General features: G+C 43.0%; 2 protein-coding genes, 1 long non-coding RNA gene and 1 other non-coding gene across 6 annotated transcripts; 3 read left to right on the plus strand and 1 right to left on the minus strand.

Annotated features, from left to right (window-relative positions):
* The first annotated feature begins 3,427 nt into the window (after positions 1-3,427).
* On the plus strand, positions 3,428-15,603 carry LOC124193998 (probable G-protein coupled receptor CG31760). Of its 2 annotated transcripts, XR_006874553.1 has the most exons (16): positions 3,428-3,812; positions 5,530-5,685; positions 5,979-6,183; positions 8,006-8,265; positions 8,351-8,625; positions 8,699-8,840; positions 8,916-9,030; positions 9,108-9,240; positions 10,049-10,202; positions 10,291-10,400; positions 10,510-10,724; positions 13,048-13,186; positions 13,256-13,361; positions 13,430-13,675; positions 14,056-14,159; positions 14,519-14,632. XR_006874553.1 is itself a non-coding variant. In XM_046588003.1 (15 exons), exons 2-15 carry the CDS (start codon positions 5,584-5,586, stop codon positions 14,960-14,962), a joined length of 2,646 nt encoding a protein of 881 aa, XP_046443959.1. In that variant the 5' UTR covers positions 3,428-3,812; positions 5,530-5,583; the 3' UTR covers positions 14,963-15,603. The 2 variants fall into 2 exon arrangements, 1 of the variants encoding a protein (XP_046443959.1); XM_046588003.1 differs by lacking the exon at positions 14,056-14,159 and having other exon boundaries at positions 14,519-15,603.
* Trnaf-gaa lies at positions 7,358-7,430 on the plus strand. The gene has a single exon. It is a non-coding gene; the product is annotated as a tRNA-Phe (tRNA).
* LOC124194001 lies at positions 15,185-21,126 on the minus strand. 2 transcript variants are annotated; one of them, XM_046588008.1, is made up of 6 exons: positions 19,155-21,126; positions 18,307-18,506; positions 17,593-17,731; positions 16,609-16,756; positions 16,136-16,234; positions 15,185-15,869 (listed from the first exon to the last, which is right to left on the minus strand). In XM_046588008.1, the coding sequence occupies exons 1-6, from the start codon at positions 19,298-19,300 to the stop codon at positions 15,810-15,812; spliced, it is 792 nt and encodes a 263-aa protein (XP_046443964.1). In that variant the 5' UTR covers positions 19,301-21,126; the 3' UTR covers positions 15,185-15,809. The 2 variants fall into 2 exon arrangements, with proteins under 2 accessions (XP_046443964.1, XP_046443965.1); XM_046588009.1 differs by having other exon boundaries at positions 20,443-21,091.
* LOC124194005 lies at positions 17,780-19,217 on the plus strand. The gene is made up of 2 exons (XR_006874557.1): positions 17,780-18,192; positions 18,250-19,217. It is a non-coding gene; the product is annotated as an uncharacterized LOC124194005 (long non-coding RNA).
* Positions 21,127-21,413: the final 287 nt, after the last annotated feature.

The following is a 21,413-nucleotide window of genomic DNA, read 5'->3' on the forward strand; positions in this document are numbered from 1 at the left end:
GTTCGCTTCTATCAATAAATTCCCAGCTCGGCTCTTTTTCGTTGCTCCTCCTTTTGAGTTTTGAGTTTGTCTTCTCCTTTTGTTTGTTCCCATGATCAAAGCCCCTGTGCGGATAATACACAGAGAATGAAGAGTCAGGCCCAGCCAGCAGCAGTGCCAGCCAGCCAGCCCATAGTCAGCCCGGCCCCATCAGCAGAGATCTCATTTCTCTCCTATTACCAGGCTATACAGTATAGCAGCATCAGCTCAGACAACGACGAGAAGAACGAAGAAGAAGAAGGAGAAGAAGAAGAAGACGGGCTGGGCCGGGTGTGTGTACGTATGTATATATAAAGTCAACTTTGCCAGATGCAAACGCCATCAACGACGGCGAATATATGCAAATGTCAATGCAGCACTGCTGTGATATGCGCCGTGCATATGTGCTCTAATCGATTTTCATCGGGTGCTCAGAGGAGGAGGAGTAGAAGGGGTGGGGTGGGGGGGGGGTATATCAAATAGAAGCATATCCCATCAGCATCCCAACAGCAGCCACCCAACTTTGATTTTGTCTCTGCTGATGTGTGGAGTCTATACAGCATATACAGCAGCAACATGGCGTTATTATATTCAGCACGATATCTAACGGCTCCTATCCTATATATTGGGCTGGATGGGACTATGGGAGGGAAAGGGGGTACGTAATAGTATTGATCAGTCAGCCGGAGTGCGGGAGTTATAGATAGCTATATATATGCATCCGGGGCGGATTCGATATGTTTTTACAAGATATAGTAGACACGTACACACTCGCGCGAAATTCCCTTTTCTCTCATATGTAGAATAATAAATTCAAATTTTCAAGAATAAAACAAGAATTGGATGTAGGCAAAAATGAGATGATATTCAATCGCGGGACACTTTTCTCTCTTTACTCCTCGGGCCTTACATATTTGATCAAAGAATATATGACGTATATGTAAAGCCGTATAGACTGCTGCTGCTGCTGCTGCTCAAACTGGATCTATATCCATGCATAATAGCTGTCGTATTTTGATGGATATTTGTATTTCAAGTTTTTTTTTTTTCTTTCTTTCTTTTTATATTTTATGTTTTGTATTTGATTTGATGGGGAAGAAGAAGAGACGAGTCTTATCTCTTTCGGCGGGACAACCACCGCAGCCACACCCCAGCAGCAGCACTATATGGCAGCAGCTACAACACTCGTCGTGCAGTGTGCCGATGTTTCTTTTCTCTTTCTCAAGAGGATCGTGCTCCTTCTAGCGTATCACAAAAATAAGAGTGGGAGGAAATAAATATATTCTTCCAACCTCATAGCAAAATCTATCTTGCTCGCTCACATTAGAATATCGTGTGCTGCTCCATGCTGCGCTGCATGCGTGGAGGAGTATAAGAATAAGAAGTGAGTCTATATAAGATATAGAAGAAGGCCCGGCCCGACGGGTTGTTGACACGTTTGCTTCCCCCCTCCCTTGTCCGCAATATCTCGCCTTTACCAGATAGATAGATTCTTTCCTTTTTATTTTTTTAGCTATTTTTGGCGCCGAATATTTTGAATTCTTCCAAACTCTGAAGAAAAAAAGGAAAAAAGTCTCAAAAGGGAAAATGTTGTAAACGAGTTGATTATACAGAGACAAGTTGGGTCTGACGCGACGCGCTATACACAAGTTCCTTTTATCCACATTGATATACATTGATTCTATTTGGTTAACATTTAGAGAGATATATTATATGTATACATACGGGTGTGTAATGTGTGTGTGTGACAATCAGCCACACCCCCGTAAGTAAGATCTATTTGGACAGCTATATATGCTGTCCAGCTATATAGCGCGGTGCGCGGCTCTCGAAATTTATTTTTCCCATGTATAAATAATATATCTATCCATCCATCTAGGCTATCTATCTATCTAATAATAATAAATGCACATAACAATCTCTATAGGTCTTTATTAAGGGCTATGGTACGTATATACCTTGCGCTGTATAGACTATGTAGTGCAGCTGGCTGGCTGGCTGGCCGCGGCTGGTGATCGATACATCCGCCGTGTATATATACATGTCACGCATTTATGTAACTAGGTATATGTCGTTCTCTCTCTCCTTCTCTCTCTACCTACCTATATCCGGAGCTACAATTTGTGATATTACATTCTGTGTCCTCTGTCCCCTCTCTCTAGACTCTCTCCCTGCTATCTATATGTTATTATGTAGTGGGTGATGTGTGACGTCATTTTCTCTCTCTCTTTGATCGTCCAGCCGGTGGCGGCGGGCGGTGGCGGGGGTCAGGTCGTCGCACCAGCAAAGGACACACACACACAGCACACACACACACACACAAAAGATCTGGCGACTTGACCGAAAAGATCACAAGAGAGCCGATCTCGAGTAAATAGGCCATTAGCGCGACCTCGCCCATCATCGTTTTTATTATATCTACGTAGACTATCTATCTAAGCTGGCCGGCCATATTTCGCATCAAAACGAAAGGAGATGGGATAGGACGACCTATGTGCGTGTGTGTGAGTCTCTTGTGCTGTCTGAATCCTGTGCAATCCATCCATCCATCCATCGTGCCCTCCTCCTCTTTCTTCTTGTAAACGTGGCGGATCATCGGCTGCTTTTGTATGTGTACAGGCGCGATCCATCCTTTGACAGGAGGCCACAGCTAATGGACAGCAACAGCATGCCAGCACAAAAGGATCTATACACCACACAGCACATTTGAGGCCGGTGATTGTTATTAATGCGACCGTTAATCTGTTTTCGTGTCGCCCAGTATCTCTCGTCCTATATTATTAGTAGATCAATTCTGATGGTAATCCGCTCTAAATGATGTCATAGGCGCCGGATTATTTGCAGGGCCTTGGCTATTAGGGTGGTCTATAGGCGCATGTATAATTAACGATAGCTACGAATAAAACAAGGGCTACATTCAAGCATTTATTCCAAAAAGGGAGGCAGGCCCAAAAATGAGCCCAGAGGTCACGGTGAACGTGCCAGCCAAAATAAATGAAAATGTTTGGTCGATGGGAATATATAATAATCATATTATTATTGGACGAGCAGCGCAGCGCGCATATACGTATGTGTATGTATCCGATCTATATAGTACTGTATACAACATAACATATCGGTCGATTCGGCATCACTTTTCTTCGCTCATCTGTATGTAGACATATTACAGAGGCCTATACAAGGAAAGAATAAAAATTGACTTTTGATTGTATTATTTTCTATATATATTTTTTATTTTGATCCGTCGTTTCTCTTTTCCGTGTGATAGACGGGCACAGCAAAGGAGCGCATGCCCCGCTCGTTCTGGAATCTTGCTGCTATACTGTGCTGTGTGCGAAGATGCGTGGAGGGTGGCGGCGGCGGTGGCGGTGGTGGGCGAGAGAGGAGAGGAGCCTAGCTCCGCCAGAACGTCGGGAGCTCGGGAGGAGGTGCGGATATCATCGTCAGAGTGCGGAAGAAGCCCAAGAAGGAAAAAGAGATATCGTCGGCTGGTCCGCCTCCAGTTGGTGCACGGCAGTCCGTCTGTCTGTCTGTCTGTCTGGCAGCACCAGTGCCTTCCATTCTCTCCCTGCCCATCACCTTGACATTCATCCAGCAGCTCAGCACATAGGCCTATAGTATTATATCACCAGCAGCAGCAGTGCGCCATTTGTTTCCAATTGCAATCAGATCCCAGAGACAGCCAACACACATCAAAAAGTGATCGCCATCAGCTTAGACTTGGACATCAACGGAAGCAAGTCCACACTGGAACTTGTACATTGAACCCAAAACAAATTCTTGAAAGAAAAAAGGTAAAAAAAGAAAATCGAAAAATCTCTAAACATTTATGACGCTCCTTTTGATACTGGGAATTGATATATTGTTTCTATTTCTGTTATATATGTACCCCTGTCCTGTTTACACCCCACCAACTGTTTACAACTTTCATACAGAGTTGGGAGATAGCTATAGATGTGTATACAATAAACGGGCCGGCCATCGGTTGAAATGCCCAGCACCTTTTATAAACGATATAAACAGCACAGCACAGTACAGCACAGCACAGCACAGTCAAGATGGAAAGCCAAAAAAAGAGCAATATTTATTTCCGCGTTTATTAGATATATATTTAGACATTTATAATTACTTTCTCCATTTTGGGAGAATGGCGGATGTGTACATGGTGCTGGGGATCGATGGGATGGGATGGGGTGTTATCGCAGGATTGAATGGTATGTACAGCGGGAATTAGGAAGAAAGAAGAAAAAGAAGAAGAAGAAAAAAAGATTCCATCCATCCAGCAGCTAGCGCTGAATCATTTATACTTGTATCGCAGAGCGGGAATATGTCGGAGCTCGTAGACGTACATCAGCTCTCACAAAAAGCTCCCCAATGGACGAGACTTGACTCTTTCTAACTCTCCTTTCTCCGCTTCGTTCCCGTTCGTCCGTTTTTTTTTCACGAAAGCAGTCGCCCCCCTTCTATCTTTCTCTCTCTACCCTTAACCCCCCTCCTCTTGTAATCAATAATCGATTCCTTTTTCTTTTTCCCGCACTATGAGAGGAAAGAGAGGGAAGAGAGAGAGAGAGAGAGAGAGAGCCACACCGACGAATAACTCTGCGCGGGCGGGTATCAAAATCTATCAAAACGGAAATGCATATATCGTCAACTTCCTGCTCGCCAGAATCCATCACCGCCGGCTGATGACGGAAAAATGATGATTTCAACGCGAATTTCCTTCTTTTTTTGTCTTCTTTCTCATAATATTAGATGCTAGACCAGCAGCCACCATCACCATCACCACCCCGGGGTTGGGGTGGGAGATATATATTGATATGGACGAACCACAGCAGCCAATAGGGATCGAGTATCTGCGATGATCCGTGACTTATTTGTGTGTGTCTGTGTGTGGGTGAGAAAAGAAAAAAAAAAAGAAAAAAGAAGAAGAAAAAGGGAGAATTGATGGATTATGGCGAGTATATCGTCAATTTATAGCTCGCGGACCATCTCCAGCACACAGCCACACATAGCCCGTCTACACATAATATAAGAGAGAAAAAAAAAGGGGGGGGGGAAGAATTGTATTATCATTATTATATGATGAAAACCGAGAGCGCCGGGATTTATTTATTAAACGGCGAAAATGACGGATCGATATTTATAGTGGCCGCCGCCATATAGATACGTATACGTAGTATATCCGTATATATAGATATATTTCCGTGCCCCTGCTTCTGTTGGCGACGCGTTTTGCACACACAACCAAAAGAGACGGACACACAAAAGAAAAACTGGGCGTCGTTCCCATTTCTTAGACTCCGCCATCTCTCCCCCTCCTTTCCCCCCGGCCGAAATATACAATCAAAAAATAAGAAGACGGGCAAAAGTAGAAAAATTGGAAAAAAAAGTTGTCCATTATTTGCTCTCCGCGCTGTCATTGTGATCTAGACATCGTGGGCCCAGCATCTTAAAAGCTCTTCTATTTCTATCAAAGCCAGAGCGCATTTCTATCATTTGCTTTGTATTTAGATTTGCAGGGCCGGCCCTTTGGAAATCTCGGCGCGGAAATTCATTTCGACGAAAATGTCCTTGTTGGCTTCGATCCTCTTCTGTTTGTCCTCTCTCCTGCTGGTGGTGGCAGATCTCAACAGTCCAGCAGCAACCGTCCAGCAGTCTCAACAAAAGGTCTAGATAATATATTAAAAGAAATAATTGTTTTATACAGTATATATAGAGAGTTTGATGTCAATTAAAGACATTGGCGAGTGTCACACGTGTCGTTATACAGTCGATCGGCCGGCCAGCAATAAACGACGGGTCATTTGGCCCGCCAGATCCATTCGAGCCGTTAGAGAAAAAGGGAAACGATTACAAAAAGAAACTATCAAAATAATAAAAATAATCTTTTTTTTTTATTGTTATATCCGTCTGTAATAAAGAAAAAAAACTTTTTTTTTTGCCCGTCCGTCTACGCATAGAGTCCGACCAGCAAGACGGAGAAACTGGACGAGCTGCTGGCCGAGATTGGTGACGTCACGGCCGGAAACCTCGGCTCACTTTGCATTTCTCAGCAATTCCGATCGGTGCCCGTCACGGTGAGAGTCGACGGGTTCGAGCCGGCCCGCCAGAAGGCCGACATGCTCGCCCGTCTCTTACAAGATCTCGGACAACTCGACAATCAAGGTACACTGCTGTGTTCTAACACACAATCTCCTTTTTTTACAGAGTCTGATCTTTTTTGGCTTTCGCCGCCCGTCCAGTTTGAAATTTAATAAAATAAAAATAAAATAAAAATATCCAGCTGTTGGACCGCTTCCCTTTCTAAATCTATCCAGACAAGAAATGTTGGCCAATTTCATTTCCTACCAGGAACTGTTCACTTGAACTTCCTTACAAATTTATTATTATAAGAATTTTGATATGTAAATGGAAATCCTGCAACAACGAACGTCGGGGTCCGGTTCGACTCGTTTTTCTCTATACTTTTCTATTTGATTTGATTTTTTTTTTTTTTTAATTCTCCGGTTATTTAATCATTGGGAAATGAAATGAGCCGTTACCAAGGCAACAACAACACACAAGCCAGAGCTTGAGAGACACAAGCAGTGACTTATGATGCCATTTGACGACGGCCCAAAAAGCTTTTGCCCCCTCTTGCTGTACTTATATCTACAGAGTAGCAGCAGAGCCGGCCCTTATTGCTCCTGTATGTGACGTGGTAATTTATACCGAGAGAGAGAGAGAGAGATCAAAGACCTTTATAGCTATCCCTTCCGGCGCTCTAACCGCTTCTCTCTCGGATATCTCTACGCTTTTATTTTATTTTATTTTATTTAGCTTTTTTCAGGGTCGAATTCCCTCGCAACATGCAATTGATTTTGTTTCGTTTCATCGTCGTCGTCCCTATTTTTCTAGTTCCGTTTTTCCTCTTTCTTCTTTTTATTTTCCAGCGGATCGATAGCGGATCCCGTGAGGTCCCCCTACAAGTTCTTTGTGTTTTTGTTTGACTATCCCCTAGGTGAAAGAACAGCACAGCCCCTTAGCAATAAGTTAACCTCTTGGCTTCCAAGGAAAGGATAGATTTAAAAAAAAGCCAATCTACTTGCACACAGCGTCGCTTATGTAAGTTGCAATAGGCGAAATTTCAATGGCGACCGTCACCCGGCAACTTTCTTCCCATTCAAATTTTTAACGACTCGTCGGTTCGCATTGATGAATAAATCACTGGCTGCGGGGATTCAACAGAAACAAACAGAAAAGCGAATGAATATGTGTCTCCATCGATCGAGTGAATGTCAAACAAGATGAAGAAGTTTCCAGGTGGATTAATTATGTAAAAAAGTAACTGATTTATATGGCCGAAATAGCTCAGTTGGGAGAGCGTTAGACTGAAGATCTAAAGGTCCCTGGTTCGATCCCGGGTTTCGGCAAATCCTTTTTCAATTCTTTTTCCAAACAAGAAATTCGATCATTAGTTTCTCTTTTTAAACGTCGCGGCGAAATTTCGTTGATTTAACTCCCCCCTCCGCTAACACAAGTCGACCATTTCCAGCGGTTTATTTAAAACAAAACAAAAGAGCGAAACGCAAATAACTGGTTTATTGCGTTACACCTCTCTCTCCACTCCATTTTATTGTGTTTGTTCATTACGGTGAAAAGTCCAAGGGCCACGGCCGGGAGCAAAAATAACAATAAAAATAAATAAATCTGTCGTAATAAAATGACGTCGTTGGTTCCTATTTGGCTGTGTCGTTTGTTGTCGACTTAATTCCATATTATTGTTATATTGGTGAAGGTCGTTAAATATAAAAATGTGCTGCTGGACGACATCCGAGTCCACATGTCCGCCTGTATGTCCACCTTTTTTTATCTGGGTCATTGCTGCTGCTGATTTACGTCAGTGATAAATCCCGTTCGAGTTGGTTATTTCCACCAAATTTGGAGGAAATAATTTGAAAAAAGAAAATTTGCATCTCATTTGATTGAATAATTGATTATTTTGCAGAATTGTTGAAGCTGCTGATCAGGAGCGCCGTGCGCAGTGAGCGGACAATCGAGGCGTCACGGATGGTCACGTTCACGAAGCCGGCCACGTCCTCGTCAGGCGCCGCCAACAGCAACAGCAACGCCGTCAATTTGCTTTTCATGGCTCACGCCAGCCGACCGGCCTCCCCTTACGCCGACCCTTCCCTCAAAGTCGATTACGTCCAGCAGCCGGCCGTCAGCGACACGGCCAACTCCGGCGGCAACGCTTCCATCCAGCAGGTAGAGTCAACAAGTTAAATGTCAAACGATTTATTCCGACGCTCCGCTGAACTGGAATCTGCTCGAAAACTGTCCGGCATATTAGTCGACGACGTTGCCCAAGGCGGGCGGATCCGTCAATCCCTCCGGCGTCCCGTCGCTAGGCAACGCGGCGCTGAGCGATCTCCCTTGGTTTGACGATCCCTTCCGCTCGACTTCCTCTTCCGGCAACTGGAACAAGTTCATGATCAACTCGTCCAACGTCACTTTTCTCGGATGGTGGACTTTTCCTTACTACCAGTGTTCCAGCCGCCGCTGGACACTCACCTACTCCATTCCGGTTACCAGCGCCTCGTCCAGCACCATTTCCTCGGCCGACCGGTTTGATTTTCTCTTGATTTTGTCCAGCTGGATATTTTAAAATAATATTTGAATGATTTGGTTTTTGGTACAGACTGGACGGATTGCTGACGGTCGACGTGTCCGTCTCTTCGATGGACATCAATCAATGCGACGACGGGCCGTCCGACTCGTCTGACCAGCAGCAAATTGTCGCCCATTTCGCCGGGTCCCACAAATGCCACGAGACCAGCACGGTAATTTTAATTGAGACAACAAATGATACCTATTGAATAAATGAATTGGGAATGCTGAATCATTAAATATTATAGTGCCGGTTCGAACGAGGTTACGGCTGGATTCGTGGCGGTTACACCTGCACCTGCCTGCCCGGCTATTATTCGCCTTATCTGAAAAACGCCACGTTTAACGGATCGCACGTCGAATGTAAATTCCCAGTCAATTCCAATTTTTTAATTCATTGATTTCCGATTGATTTCAAATTTTTCAATTGAAATGGACAGTGGCGTACCGGAACAAGTTGACGTTCAACAGCCAAGTCTACGACCAATTGTATCGCTGTCTGCCGTGCTCGGCCGGCTGCGACCTCTGCGTCGACGACTCGCCCTGTCTGGCACCTTACGACTGGCCGTTCAGGTGATTTATGGCTCACAATCAATTTCATTTTCCTTTTTTTTGTATTTTTTTTTCCCCTTAGCATTTTATTAGGAAAATGTCCGTTTTATGTGGGGCGGGCGTGTCCGATATGGCGCACTTTAATAGTCCAATAGATCTTTTGCCCGCCACGTTTGTGAGAAAATCCTCCCGTCCGGAATGAGGACGACGTGACGGTAGGGTCGTAAACCATTTCTTGACGTCTACGTGCTGGCCATCAGTTCCCAGCAACTCCTACCTAATGACTTTGACACAGTCGTTAGAGGTTGCCACCGCTATTAGATGGCGAATAATAATTATACATATAGTATATACTAGCTGGCCGGTTAGAAACCTCAACCAAAAAAAAAAAAAAGGAAAATCGACAAAAGGTGGAGGAGCCGGCCGCGTACGTGCGTCCAGTCACGCACTCCAACTCTCCTCTCTTGTTCTTTAGAGACGCACCGTCCGGTTTTTTTTCTTTTCTCGCGCTGTCCTTTAGCTTCTTGGTGGCGTGCGTGAGTCCTGCGGGTGCCGGTGCCCGCCCTTGTTGTTTTCCCGTCCGTCACATCTTAGGGGTCAAAAAGATCAAGTCTAGAAGAGCAAGAGCTCTCCCAACCAGCAGGAAGAAGAAAGCGGCCGGACTAGTTTTCTATTTTCTATTTACTTTTTTTTTTTAAGAAACTGGATGCATGATGCTGGCAAACTGGTTGATTTGTATTTGTCTTTTTATTATTGGCACATCAAATTCCCTGTCTAATAAAATAGAAAAAATAGAAATGAAATAATAAAAAAATCAACCCGGAAACAGGATCGTGTTGCTGGCCATCTCGATGACGTGGGTGATGGTGTCCATCGCCCTGATGGGCGCCGTTTACAAATACCGCCGGCTCAAAGTCTTCAAAGTGGCCAGCCCGACTTTCCTCTGCGTCACGCTACTCGGTTGCGCCATCATGTACGCCGAGGTAAATTTCACATTTGATGCATTTCGCCGTTTTCTCCTACTTGGCTGGCAAATTGATTTTCTTGACCGCCGGCATATCCGCCACACAGATGGCCGCCATTTTCCCCGAGCTGAACACGCCGGCCTGCGTGGCCACCAAGTGGACCCGTCACATGGGATTCTGCATCACTTTCAGTTCACTCTTAATGAAGACTTGGAGGTACAAACGAAATTAGAATTTTCGATTCAAAAGAAAGGCGGGAAAAAGAAAAAGAAAGAATTTTTTCAAAAAAAGATAACACCAAAAATTGTTGTTGAACCCCGGCCAGGGTTTCATTGACTTACCGAGTCAAATCCGCTCACAAGTTGAAGCTGACGGACCAGCAGTTGCTGCAGTGGATGGTGCCCATCATGCTGGTGGCCACCGTCTACCTGGGCGCTTGGACGGCCAGCGATCCGCCCACCGGCGAGTACATCCTCACCGGGCCCACCATGAAGTTCACGCAATGCACCTACAACTGGTGGGATCACAGCTTGGCCATAGGTATGAAACAATGACACAATCTTTTTTTAAATTTGAATTACGAATATTATTCGTATTATTCATACATCGGTCTCATTTGGATAGTATTATGACGTAGTTATAATAAGAACCGGATTTATTGTTAGCGGTATCCCTGGGGCGCTTAAAGTACAAATGAACGATAGAAGAGATGGTGAGAGCGATTCCTTGTTTATTACTTCGGAATAACGGTCACATTCTGTGATTCCATTAGCGAGCTTTAACGAAGACATGATTAACTGTCGTTATATTTTTTGTACGACAGTGCGGATCACCTTGCACATTTCATACAAGATGATATTTCGTATAGATATTCATGTAGGGATTGGATTAATTTACATCAAGTTTCGAAATTATTTATTCGCGTACCCCCCAAAGGCGTTGATGTAAGTGAAGCCCAATTCATCCCATGAGCCATGAATAATCGGTAGCTGCATAGGCTTTTTATTAATGGATTAGAGCGAGCATTTCTGCAACATTCTCGGCCGATAAATGTGAGAATATGAAGGTGGACTAACCGAAATATCGGATGGCGACGTCATTCGGTACATTTGTTCAGTGTCTTTTCGTAATAATTCAAATCAAATTGTTACACTTGACTATATAAAAATTGATATTTCAATCAGTGTTCATTCATTTTTTAAATTATTATTATTAATCACGATAACCAGAAATCTTACTAACGCTTACCAACAATCTAATGAAAAGAAAAGCGAATAAAAAAACCCAGCGATATTCAAATAATAATAATCGACTCGCTGAATTTATGGCGATCCCTACAGGCATCCAACAATACGCCTTTCTTCCGGTTCGTGTTGATCGGGCACCGTCCTGCGCCACGATTTGAATAGAAGTTTATTCAAATCAAAACATTCCGATTAACGAACATGGTCCAACATTAAACAAAGCATCTTATGAATTGAGCTGGTGATTGACATTCAGATTAAAAGACATCGAAAGACATATTTTCTTTCGTGGGTCTTCACTTTCCTGAAAGTCATTTCGTGTCCAGCAAGGGAATTTTATTACATGCCAACTTTACACCTTGACTAAAATAAGGTGCACAATTAATTGTAAATCTCAAGTATTGCAGACGTTGGGGAACCTTCACATAATGCGATTAATAAGGAACTATTCTGTTCTAAGCCAATATCGTTTCTTTGACAGAGATGTGAGAAATTGAGCAGCCGTACGTGAATCCGCTTCGTGTGGTGGCAACGGATAAACTAATTTGATGAAACGTAGCGTTAAATCGTTAATTGAAGCAATAACGCTCACATGAGAAACCTTGAATTTCGAAAGGGGGGAAACGAAAATGAAAGAAATGACGGAAATTTATCATTAACACTTCCTGCAATAATTGTGCAAAGATTGTAAAGATCACTGCGGGCAATGTTGCTCCAACTCTCTCGTCCGTTCATAGCCGAGCGTTCGCCACGAGCGTTCGCGATGGTGCAACTCAGTCAATTCAAAATTTGCATATGTCGATTCACGAACTTTGCTGATAACATTGCCTAGCATAATTCAACTCAATAGCTGGTCGATTTCATCACAATGAGTTGATGTTCCTAACGAATAATGTTCATCAGTATTTGTAGACGCACACACAGTGCGTCATTCGCTTGAATAACGGGTTTTAATTTTAATGAAACTTTAACATATCACAATGTTTCGCATGCATTATATTTAGGGCCTTGCCTTATTTACAAGGCAGGTTCAGTAGAATAAATGTACGTTATAACTATAATGAACAAAGCTACATGGAGAAACTTGAGTTAGCAACTTAAAATGCTCTAATATCCACCAAATTAACATAACGTGAAGATCAGCAAAATGACCAATAACAACGGATAAAAATAAACTTTCGGTGCTCTTTAAAGTAAAAATTAAATTTGAGACAACTTCTTCCTTTTTTCTTGATACGCTTTTACAGTTTGTCGCGCCATAAAGAAAAAAATTTCCTACGGTTTTCTAATTAAGGCGGTAGATTTGAATTCAACTCGCGATTAATAACTCTTACGTTGAATCCAAACCCTTATAATTGTTATCAGTTGTAGGATAGGATAGAGAGCTAATTGCAACGACGCAGATTCATTTCGCAACGTCACAGTCTATTAGATAGGGTATTTATGTCACGGCCAGAGAAGCGCAATTGATATCAATCCCAGTATTACACGTAATTAATTAAGTTGGAGTGAGAGTAGACTGGAAATACAATTGTTTGTTTAACCCCACCAGCTAATGGACCAACAATTTAACTTGTTTTTTTCCATTTTACGAAATATTTTATGTTTTAATTGAGCAGGCGAGGTGTTTTTCCTGATGTGGGGAATTCACGTCTGCTACTCTGTCCGCCGGGCCGAAACGTATTTCAATGAGACCAAACACATTTCGTGGGCCGTCTACAACATCGCCGTTAGCAACATCATCTTCGCTTCATTCCAGTATGCATACGAAATAAACAAATGTTCAGACACTTTCCCATTTTTATTATTTTCCGGATTTTTTCATAGTTTGCTGTTGCTACCCAACGTCGGGCCGGACATGAAATATTTATTGGGTTTCATCCGCACTCAGATGAGCACCACGGTCACCATTGCCTTGGTCTTTGGTCCCAAGGTAAAACAAAAATATTTTTAACAAACTGTAAAATTGTTGTATTTAATTTTCTTCAAATTTTTTGTCAGTTTTATCTGGTGGCGATGGGGAGAGGAGACGAGCACGACGCCCGGACCAAGGCCCGCGGTGTGACGGCCTCGTTCTCGTTGAATGGACTCAGTTTGGCCAGCGGGTTGGGTGGCAGCTGCAGCGGAGGAGGACCCGGCGGAGTCCTTGTCGGCGGAGGGATGACGGAAAACTTGGAGAACTCCGGCAATCCACCGGAACCGGACGACCAGCCCGTCGACCTCTACCGCGAGAATGAAGAACTCAAAGTAAAACAAAAAAAAAATAAAATCTACTTTCCATATATGTGGGAATTTAAAATAAAGAAAAAAACAACAAAAACATAAAAAGTTCCCAAAAATGGTCGGACTGGAACAAGGCGATCCGGTTCCCACATTTGGTTTGGGCAAAGGGCCGAGGCGAAGCGCATAAGAATCAGGCGAAATAGACGTAGAATTCGAGTGACAAAAACGAACAATATGATTGAAACTCAACTGTGTTAAATCATGCAAAGGTTTTGTTCCATTAGGAAATTTGGACCCTCGAAAAGACCCGAAATGATTTCATTTAAAATGTTGACTTTCTCGCGCCAAAAACCAAAAATATGAAATGTAATTTGTCAATTGTAATTTATTATTATTATATCCAGGCTGAGATATCCAAACTGCTGACTGTCTAACACAATTGTAGCTAAAAACTCACAAAAAGGCCCTCAAATTAAGAAATAATAAGAGAGAGAAATAGACGCACACGGTATATAGTATTCATACTAAATAGTCATTTTGTTTTCATTATTTGACAGTTTAATTTGACAATTTAATTTCGTGTGTCTAGTAGCATATTTGTTTGTCTGGTGGCTTCTATCTTTCTTATTTTCAGTTTGAATTGGAACGCAACAGCCAAAAAGTGAATTGCTGAATCCACACTCTGGGTTTTTCCATTTTTTTCCATCCGCGTCCTTCATTTGTTTCTTTTCTTTTAGTGACTCCACACACAAGACACACATGCGCTTATTTTTCCCCCAGAAGTTTCTCGGTTCTTTCGCATATGCTAATGCCAAGCGCGCCGTTCTTGTTTTCTTTTCTTTTTCTTTTTTTTCTTTTTGCTATTAGGAGCAATTACAAAAGTTGGCCGGTCACATGGAATTCATGAAAATTGTCCACATGGGCGTCAACAATCCGCACCTCAAACCCAAGCCGGGCGGATATTTCAGTCACGGTAACGTGGCGACGTCGGCCGCCGCCGCCGCTGTGGTTTCGGTGGCAGCGGCGACTTCGGTCGGGACGGCCCCCGCCGCCGGCGGACCGTCCAGCCCGACGGGCAGCGGAGGCGGATCGAGTCTTTTACAGAAGCGAGGGGCTTCGGCCCTCCTGGAACCGGCCGTCGTCCACTTCAACTACGAGTCGGATATTCTGCTCAGTCGGAAAAATTCTTCGGCTCCGTTGCGGAGCGCCGGACCGCAGCCTAGTTCCCTGGGCGTCGTGGTCGACGACGCCGTCCTCGACGACTCGCCCACCGCTGAACTTTTACCCAATTCCGGCCCCAGTAAACTCTGACTAGTCGTCAATAGTGAGGAGGTTTGGCTTTGAATTCCTTCGTCATTATGTCAAACATCCGTCGTATCCATTTGAATTCGGCGCCAACCGGATATCCAACAACAAAAAGAGCCAACCACAATAAAAACAAAAATCGTTATTTTCTCCTCCTCACTATTGACTCTTGCAAAAAACATTCTATTGTAAATATAAAATAGAAAAAATGACTCGGCGCATTTTTAAAAAATTTTCGCATTTTTCTGTAATCCATTTCTGTCAAAAAAAATGATTTGAAACATATTTTGAACGCGGTTTGTCTCCACATTTTACATACACGCACATATTTAAAAATAAAAAAGGGGGACTGTACAGAATTTCACGAGGACACATGTACACGACGACTGAATATACATTTGGAAAAATACGTAAATTAGTTTTCATTTTCTCGCCATTTCCTTCTTCGACGCAAATAGGGAAAAGATGTCGCAGAGAATTTTTTTGTTGTTATTAATTATTTTTTTCACTTTTTTGAAATAAAAAATCTTTTAAAAATGTCGATCGGCATAAAAAATATTTTGTCACGATTATTTTCTCACATTCCTTTCACGCATTCTTTTTTTCGTTATTATGTACAAAGTTGTATACATTCAGGTAACGTTTTTTCTCTTTAAAAAAATTTCTTTTGTCGTAGTTATTATAATACTCTTTTAAATTTTTAAATCTTTTCCTTTTTTTTTAGTTCGTTTGATTAAAAAAAAAGGGGAAAATTTGGCGGGCCCCCGATTATTTGTATATCGCGTAGCCAAAATACTTTTTGAAAGTAGAGGAGGGCTGAGGAAAATTCAAAAAAGCTCCGGGCCGCGAGAGTTCAGTAAACGTACATCTGCTTGAGCTGATCCCTCAGGTGCTGCGGCATGACGTAAACATCCTGCAAAAAATAAATACATAACGGGAATCTTTTAATATTTTTTTCATTAAAAAAAATTAGACACAAAAAAGTTCTTGGAATAATTGGATTTTTTTCTTCTTCAAAATTCCCCCAAAGGAGCGACCAAACAAAATATTCCGTAGAATTAAAAAAAAATTCCCCGGACGTAGTGCACAACCTCGGAGATTTGCAAATGCTCAAGGCGGAAACGTGGCGCGCTAATTTTAGCATTTAAAATGTGGCGAAATTGAACGTTAAATTTTTACCTTGTGCTGCTCCTGCCCGCGTAGCCGAAGAATCACGCTGCGGATAGTCTTGCGCCACAGGCTGGGCTTCTGTCCGAAATCGATAGCGCTCCAAGCGTCCTTTAGATGACAAATAAATTAATTTTTTTTTTATTATTTAAAAATAAATAAAACACACACACACAAAAAAGCAGAATAAATAACGAAGGAGGGGAAAACCTTGACACAAAAACAAAGTCTACTATCTTTTGACAGTCTTATCTAACAGACAAACACGCTCTGTTACAAAAATCACCTGACTGAAAATCTAAAATAAAAATCATGTGACTTTTTTTAGAGAGCGAGAGATGGCAAATAAAAATGTGATCGAATATTTTCGATTTTTGGTCATCACGTAACGACCAGACAAGGACGTGAAAATTTAAATCCCAAAAATGTAAAAAGGATTAACGAGTATTTTTTAAAATGGAAAATGTTTGAATTTTGATTTTTACCTGGACTTCCTTGTTGAATTGGGCGATTGAAGCGGGGCTTCCGGGATCGCCACTGTGAGGACACGCCGAGCAGTCAGAAGATGGCGAGGTAGACGCCGCTTCCGCGTCGGGTGTCGATAAAGCACTCGACTGCCTCTTGCGCAATTTGCTAATCATCAACAATAAAGAATAAAGGCCATTTTAGACATTTTTTCAAAGACATAATTCATCATCATTTGGTTCGAAAAAAGACCGTCCAAGGTTTATTTGTTCTACAAGTAATGATATAAGACACCTGTAATTTTCGATGGACAGGTGCCATTGATGCTGGACGTGACACCTAACGAGGCTCTCTAGCCGCAAGAATTCTTTACGTAACCCGACAGTCGACGAGGAAGTCGAATTATTGTTATTATTAGTCTCGACGGGCGGCGGGATTTCGTCTTCCTCGTTGGTCAGCTCTTCCTCGATGGCCGTTATGACCACCTCTTCTTTGCAGTTGAAGGCCACTTTCTTGGGGGACTTGGACGGACTCATGTCGTTGCTAGACACAACAAGGAAATGGCCCAGGCTCAACTATGGAAATCGCCGATGAAGGCAGATAAGAAAAGTTTCGATATCGACCACCAATCGAACGGCGGGCAATCGGCTGTGATCGTGGGGGGCTCAAGAGCAACGCTCATTACGTGAGTTAACTAACGAAAATGTCAAGCCAAAATGGCGATTTGACTCAAAAATGTCTTGACGAATTTGAAAAGATAATCGGGGGGAGAATCGAACAGGACGACACTTAAAACTGAACTCGAGGATGAAACTGCGTTGTGGTCGCCTTAAATATCAGATTTTTCAATTCTCATCTGTCACAGAATTCCTGGTAATGAGTGACGCTTTTCTCCGTAACTGCTGGCTACACTCTGGCGGTGGCTTAAAGTTTGTTCCCACCGGCGTTGCGTAATGATGGCGCGGGGATAGGGTCAAGGCAAAGTAGCAGCTCATAACTCTCACCTGATGTAGACGGTGATGAGGATGATGGCAACGGCGGCGACAAACATGGCGCCAAAAACGGCTATGATATCGATGACCGTCTGAGCTGGATTACCAGGTGGTTGACCAGGTGGAACGGATGATTCAATCGCTTCGATTTCTGAATTTAATAGAATAGGAGAAATATGTTTTGGGAAAAATTAGCATTTCGAATTGATTGTTTCGGCACATTTCTGCCGGTAGGTGGAGGGGTCGTTGGGTAAACAACTGGCAGACGACAAACAATTGTTCGAAAAAGAAAATGACAAAAAAGAAAGCAGTTGTCAGAGGAAATACTCGTCACTTTGTGCAATACTGAAATTATATTAATTCAATTGAACGTGGCAAACGGGATGGAATGCGACAGGATGGCAGTTTCTCGTCTGCATTTCCTCTCTGGTGACGGCATCACGTGAGTTTTGAGTCAGATTGACATCACGCCAAGTTAAACGGCCGGTTAACACTCACGGCTCTCGAGATAAAAACATAAAAAAGACTTCCTCTGTCCAATGACGAAATAGGTGTAATCTTTTGTGAGCTTTTAAGTCATTGGAGTGGTTGTTGGCTCATCATTTTTAATCGGTACACATTCTTGTCACATTACACAAGTTATTTTAATCACATTTGTATTGTTTCAAGGTTCAGTCATTAAGTCAGTCGTCAGAGCAGTTGGTACTGACAGAAGCTGAGACTCACCTTCAAAGTTCTCCTCGGTGAACCCCCCATACTCCAGTGACTGTCCTCCAGACCCCCCGATTGTGCCATTGTGCAGACTGTGGGGTGACAGGATGTAGCTGAGGGCGTGAGCGCTGGGATGATGCCCGCCGATCACTCCGCTGCTGGCATCCACCGATCTCAGGAATGTCGCTATCGTCGTGGCTATGACTCCGACTCCCCTGGGCGCATCAAAAACAATCGACAGGCAGATAGGAAAAAAATCAAACATTAAACATACAATCGATGATTTATTTTTCGACTTCTTTATCAGGAAGCATCTCATACGGTTTATGTAGCGGCACGTCAAGGAAATCGTCATGCGTTTATCACACACACACACAGAGCCTGTTCTATTCACCTGTACACCCATTGTCTATGCCCAATCGATTCAACCTACGAGTCAAAGACCCTGATTTCCCTCCGACTTTTCCAAACTTCTCTCGCCGTTTTCCCTTTCATTCGCTTCTATGATATTTCTTTTTTCTCGTGAATCACTCAACGAATTTGTCCTCAATTAACCTTCCCCCGCCCAATCCTCTCTCTTTTCTTCCCCGTCTTCTTCTCTGGAGATTAACAACATCCAACTCCCAGATCAGCCGGTGAAGCCTTGGAAGAAGACCGGATCAAAACAACATCAGGTAGTAGTCAAAAGAAGAAGAAGAAAGAAAAAAAACCTTTTTGTTTTGTTTAAATTTCCCTCCCAAATAAAGCACAAAGCTGAGAGATGAGCAAAAGGCCGATCGGTTACTATCCGAAACTATCCCCGTCATTAACTTTCTTTTTTGTTTTTTTGTTTTTTTTTTCTTCTCCCGTAAATTTCTACTCACATGATGATGGATTCCTTTGAATTTCCAAATTGAATCTCTCTCCCGCTTGTGGGTCTCGACGGGCGTGGGCGATGGGCTCGAGACGCTCGTGAACACTGGGCCTCGTCACGTAACGGGAGCGGACAACAGACTCGAGACAAAATCATGAAGGGAGTTCGATCACATGACGGTGTAAGTTTCTTATCAAACCCCCGAGACGAGGGGTGGGGGGGAAACACAAAAAAATTCGATTTCAGATTTTCCCTAATCTTTCTATTTCTTTCTCACCTCGTTCCGTCCCTCAATAAATTGAAACAGCTTTCGACTAGATTTTTCGTTTGACAGATAAGCGGGTTCCCTTGCGTAACCTCTAACAACGGGGGTGCTATTTATTGGAGTAACCGGGAACGAACTGCGAATCTCTTTTTTGGGTGGGAATTGCTTATGTTTACAGTTTCCCAGTGCTGACCGTCCAGTGGGTGATGATGGGAGGCCCAGGTATGGAGACCTTGGACCTGAGCCTCAGGTGTAAGATGTGAGGGTTAGGAAACGGACAAGTTTGGAGTCTGTTGTGAGTTCCCTTTTTTACATTGAGTGTGTGTGTATGAAAATCTCCGCCTCGGGGCCGCTACCAGACTAACAACCAGTTGCCTTTGATTTTCCTTCTCCGATTTCATGGGGTGAAGAAGAAGAAGAAGTTGTACACAGGGTCAACTAGAACGTCCTCAAAATATCCTTCCATTTTCCACTACACAAAATTCATCTGCTGGGGGGGGGGGGGGAATGAAATGTCTGGCCGAAGTAGGCAACGTCTCGACCTCGACGATGTAAAATATTGCACTCCCGAAACGACTACTCTTTCATAATCCAACGAAGATTTTGAAATAAATAGGATCGACCTACATGATTTCGAAGCTAACCAATTTATTTTTTTATTTTTTATTTTATTATCCGACGCTGGACAATTTGAAACATTTTTTCTGGGCTGTAGAGCAAAGTAGTGAAGGCATCCAGTTTCTGGACGACAGCGTTTCTTCTTGCTGTGTCGTCCGGCGTCAAAGTAGAAAAATAAGAGAGAGAGAGAAGAATCTTTGAAACAAGAAAAATCTTCCAGCTCGGTGCAGCGAGAGAAAGCGGATGTGTGTCGTGACTCGACTTTTTTATTCACGTTTGAATGTTGTCAAGACAAATTTTGAAAAAAGAGAAGAGAAAATTCCGCGTCTCTCCCTCCCTCCCTCCCCCCAAAAAAACTAAAATTTCTTTGAATTCCCAAATGAAATGATTTTTAAAAAATACATTTAAAATTTACCTGGAGATGGATCGCCGGCGTGTCCGGCTGCCTCTCGGACTTATTTCCATGACGTGGAAATGATTTCGATTTTAAGAATGAAATTTAGTGGATAGAGAGAGACGAGGCTGTAAAAACTAAACTGCAAATTCACCGAGGAACTTTGACACTGTCGATGATTTCTGTCTCCTCTCGACGAGGGAAAATTCGGATTGGAGACGACACTTTTGACAAGGGAACCACTTCACTTGAAAAATGGGTAATTGAACGTCGGCACTTGAAACCAGGAAAGCAATGGTACAATTCGGATTGAATTCGGAGCTGGCCAAAACCAAAACCAAAAGAAAAAGCAAAAGTCACAGAAGAAATAATCAACTGCTGGTCTGGTTTCGACCAAAGTCGGACGGTAACTGAACAGTCACACCACCGACTCTCTCTATAAGTTCCAATAGAACAGTCAGGAGAGAGAGAGAGCAGCTACTGCTAGTGTACTACCCTCCCCCCACCGTTCTCCCGGGAACTGTCGATCCAGTCGAGGCAGTTTGGCATTCCAACGGCAACGTCTAATAGCGACCGTCAAAAAAAGGTGGGATTTTCAATCATGAAACGGAAGCTGATTCAACTACGGTACGGTTCGTCCGGCATAGTTTCGACATGACTCGCTACTCACGCACTACACTGGTTTTTATTTTATTTTTCAGTTGTTATTCAAGTTCAGCTGACCGACAGGCTCATCCTGGCCAAAGTTGGAGGTCGATATTCGACACCGGCGTCAAGGTTTTCTTCTTCTTTCCCCCAAATTTTTTTTAGTGATTATTTAGACAAAAACAGAGCCCTGATGGCCGCCACCTTCTTCTTTCCTCCCATATTCTCCTCCAAAGGAGGGCATCAGCCCATTCTGACCCGAACCAGCAACGCCTCCAGGCCCCTGAAGAAGAAGAAGAAGAATAAGATAAGTTCATGAAGAATAAAAAACCACGTCCGACTGGAAT

This window comes from Daphnia pulex, chromosome 5 (assembly GCF_021134715.1).
Source record: "Daphnia pulex isolate KAP4 chromosome 5, ASM2113471v1".
NCBI classification, from domain to species: domain Eukaryota; kingdom Metazoa; phylum Arthropoda; class Branchiopoda; order Diplostraca; family Daphniidae; genus Daphnia; species Daphnia pulex.

Coding starts and splice junctions, on each gene's coding strand:
- LOC124194001 (XM_046588008.1), bottom strand. CDS start 19,300: ATGATTTTGTCTCGAGTCTGTTGTCCGCTCCCGTTACGTGACGAGGCC. Junction 16,235..16,608: donor AATTCAACAAGGAAGTCCAG/GTAAAAATCAAA, acceptor TGTCATCTAAAG/GACGCTTGGAGCGCTATCGA. Junction 15,870..16,135: donor GCGGGCAGGAGCAGCACAAG/GTAAAAATTTAA, acceptor TATTTTTTGCAG/GATGTTTACGTCATGCCGCA.
- LOC124193998 (XM_046588003.1), top strand. CDS start 5,584: ATGTCCTTGTTGGCTTCGATCCTCTTCTGTTTGTCCTCTCTCCTGCTG. Junction 10,203..10,290: donor GCGCCATCATGTACGCCGAG/GTAAATTTCACA, acceptor TCCGCCACACAG/ATGGCCGCCATTTTCCCCGA. Junction 13,187..13,255: donor ATCATCTTCGCTTCATTCCA/GTATGCATACGA, acceptor ATTTTTTCATAG/TTTGCTGTTGCTACCCAACG.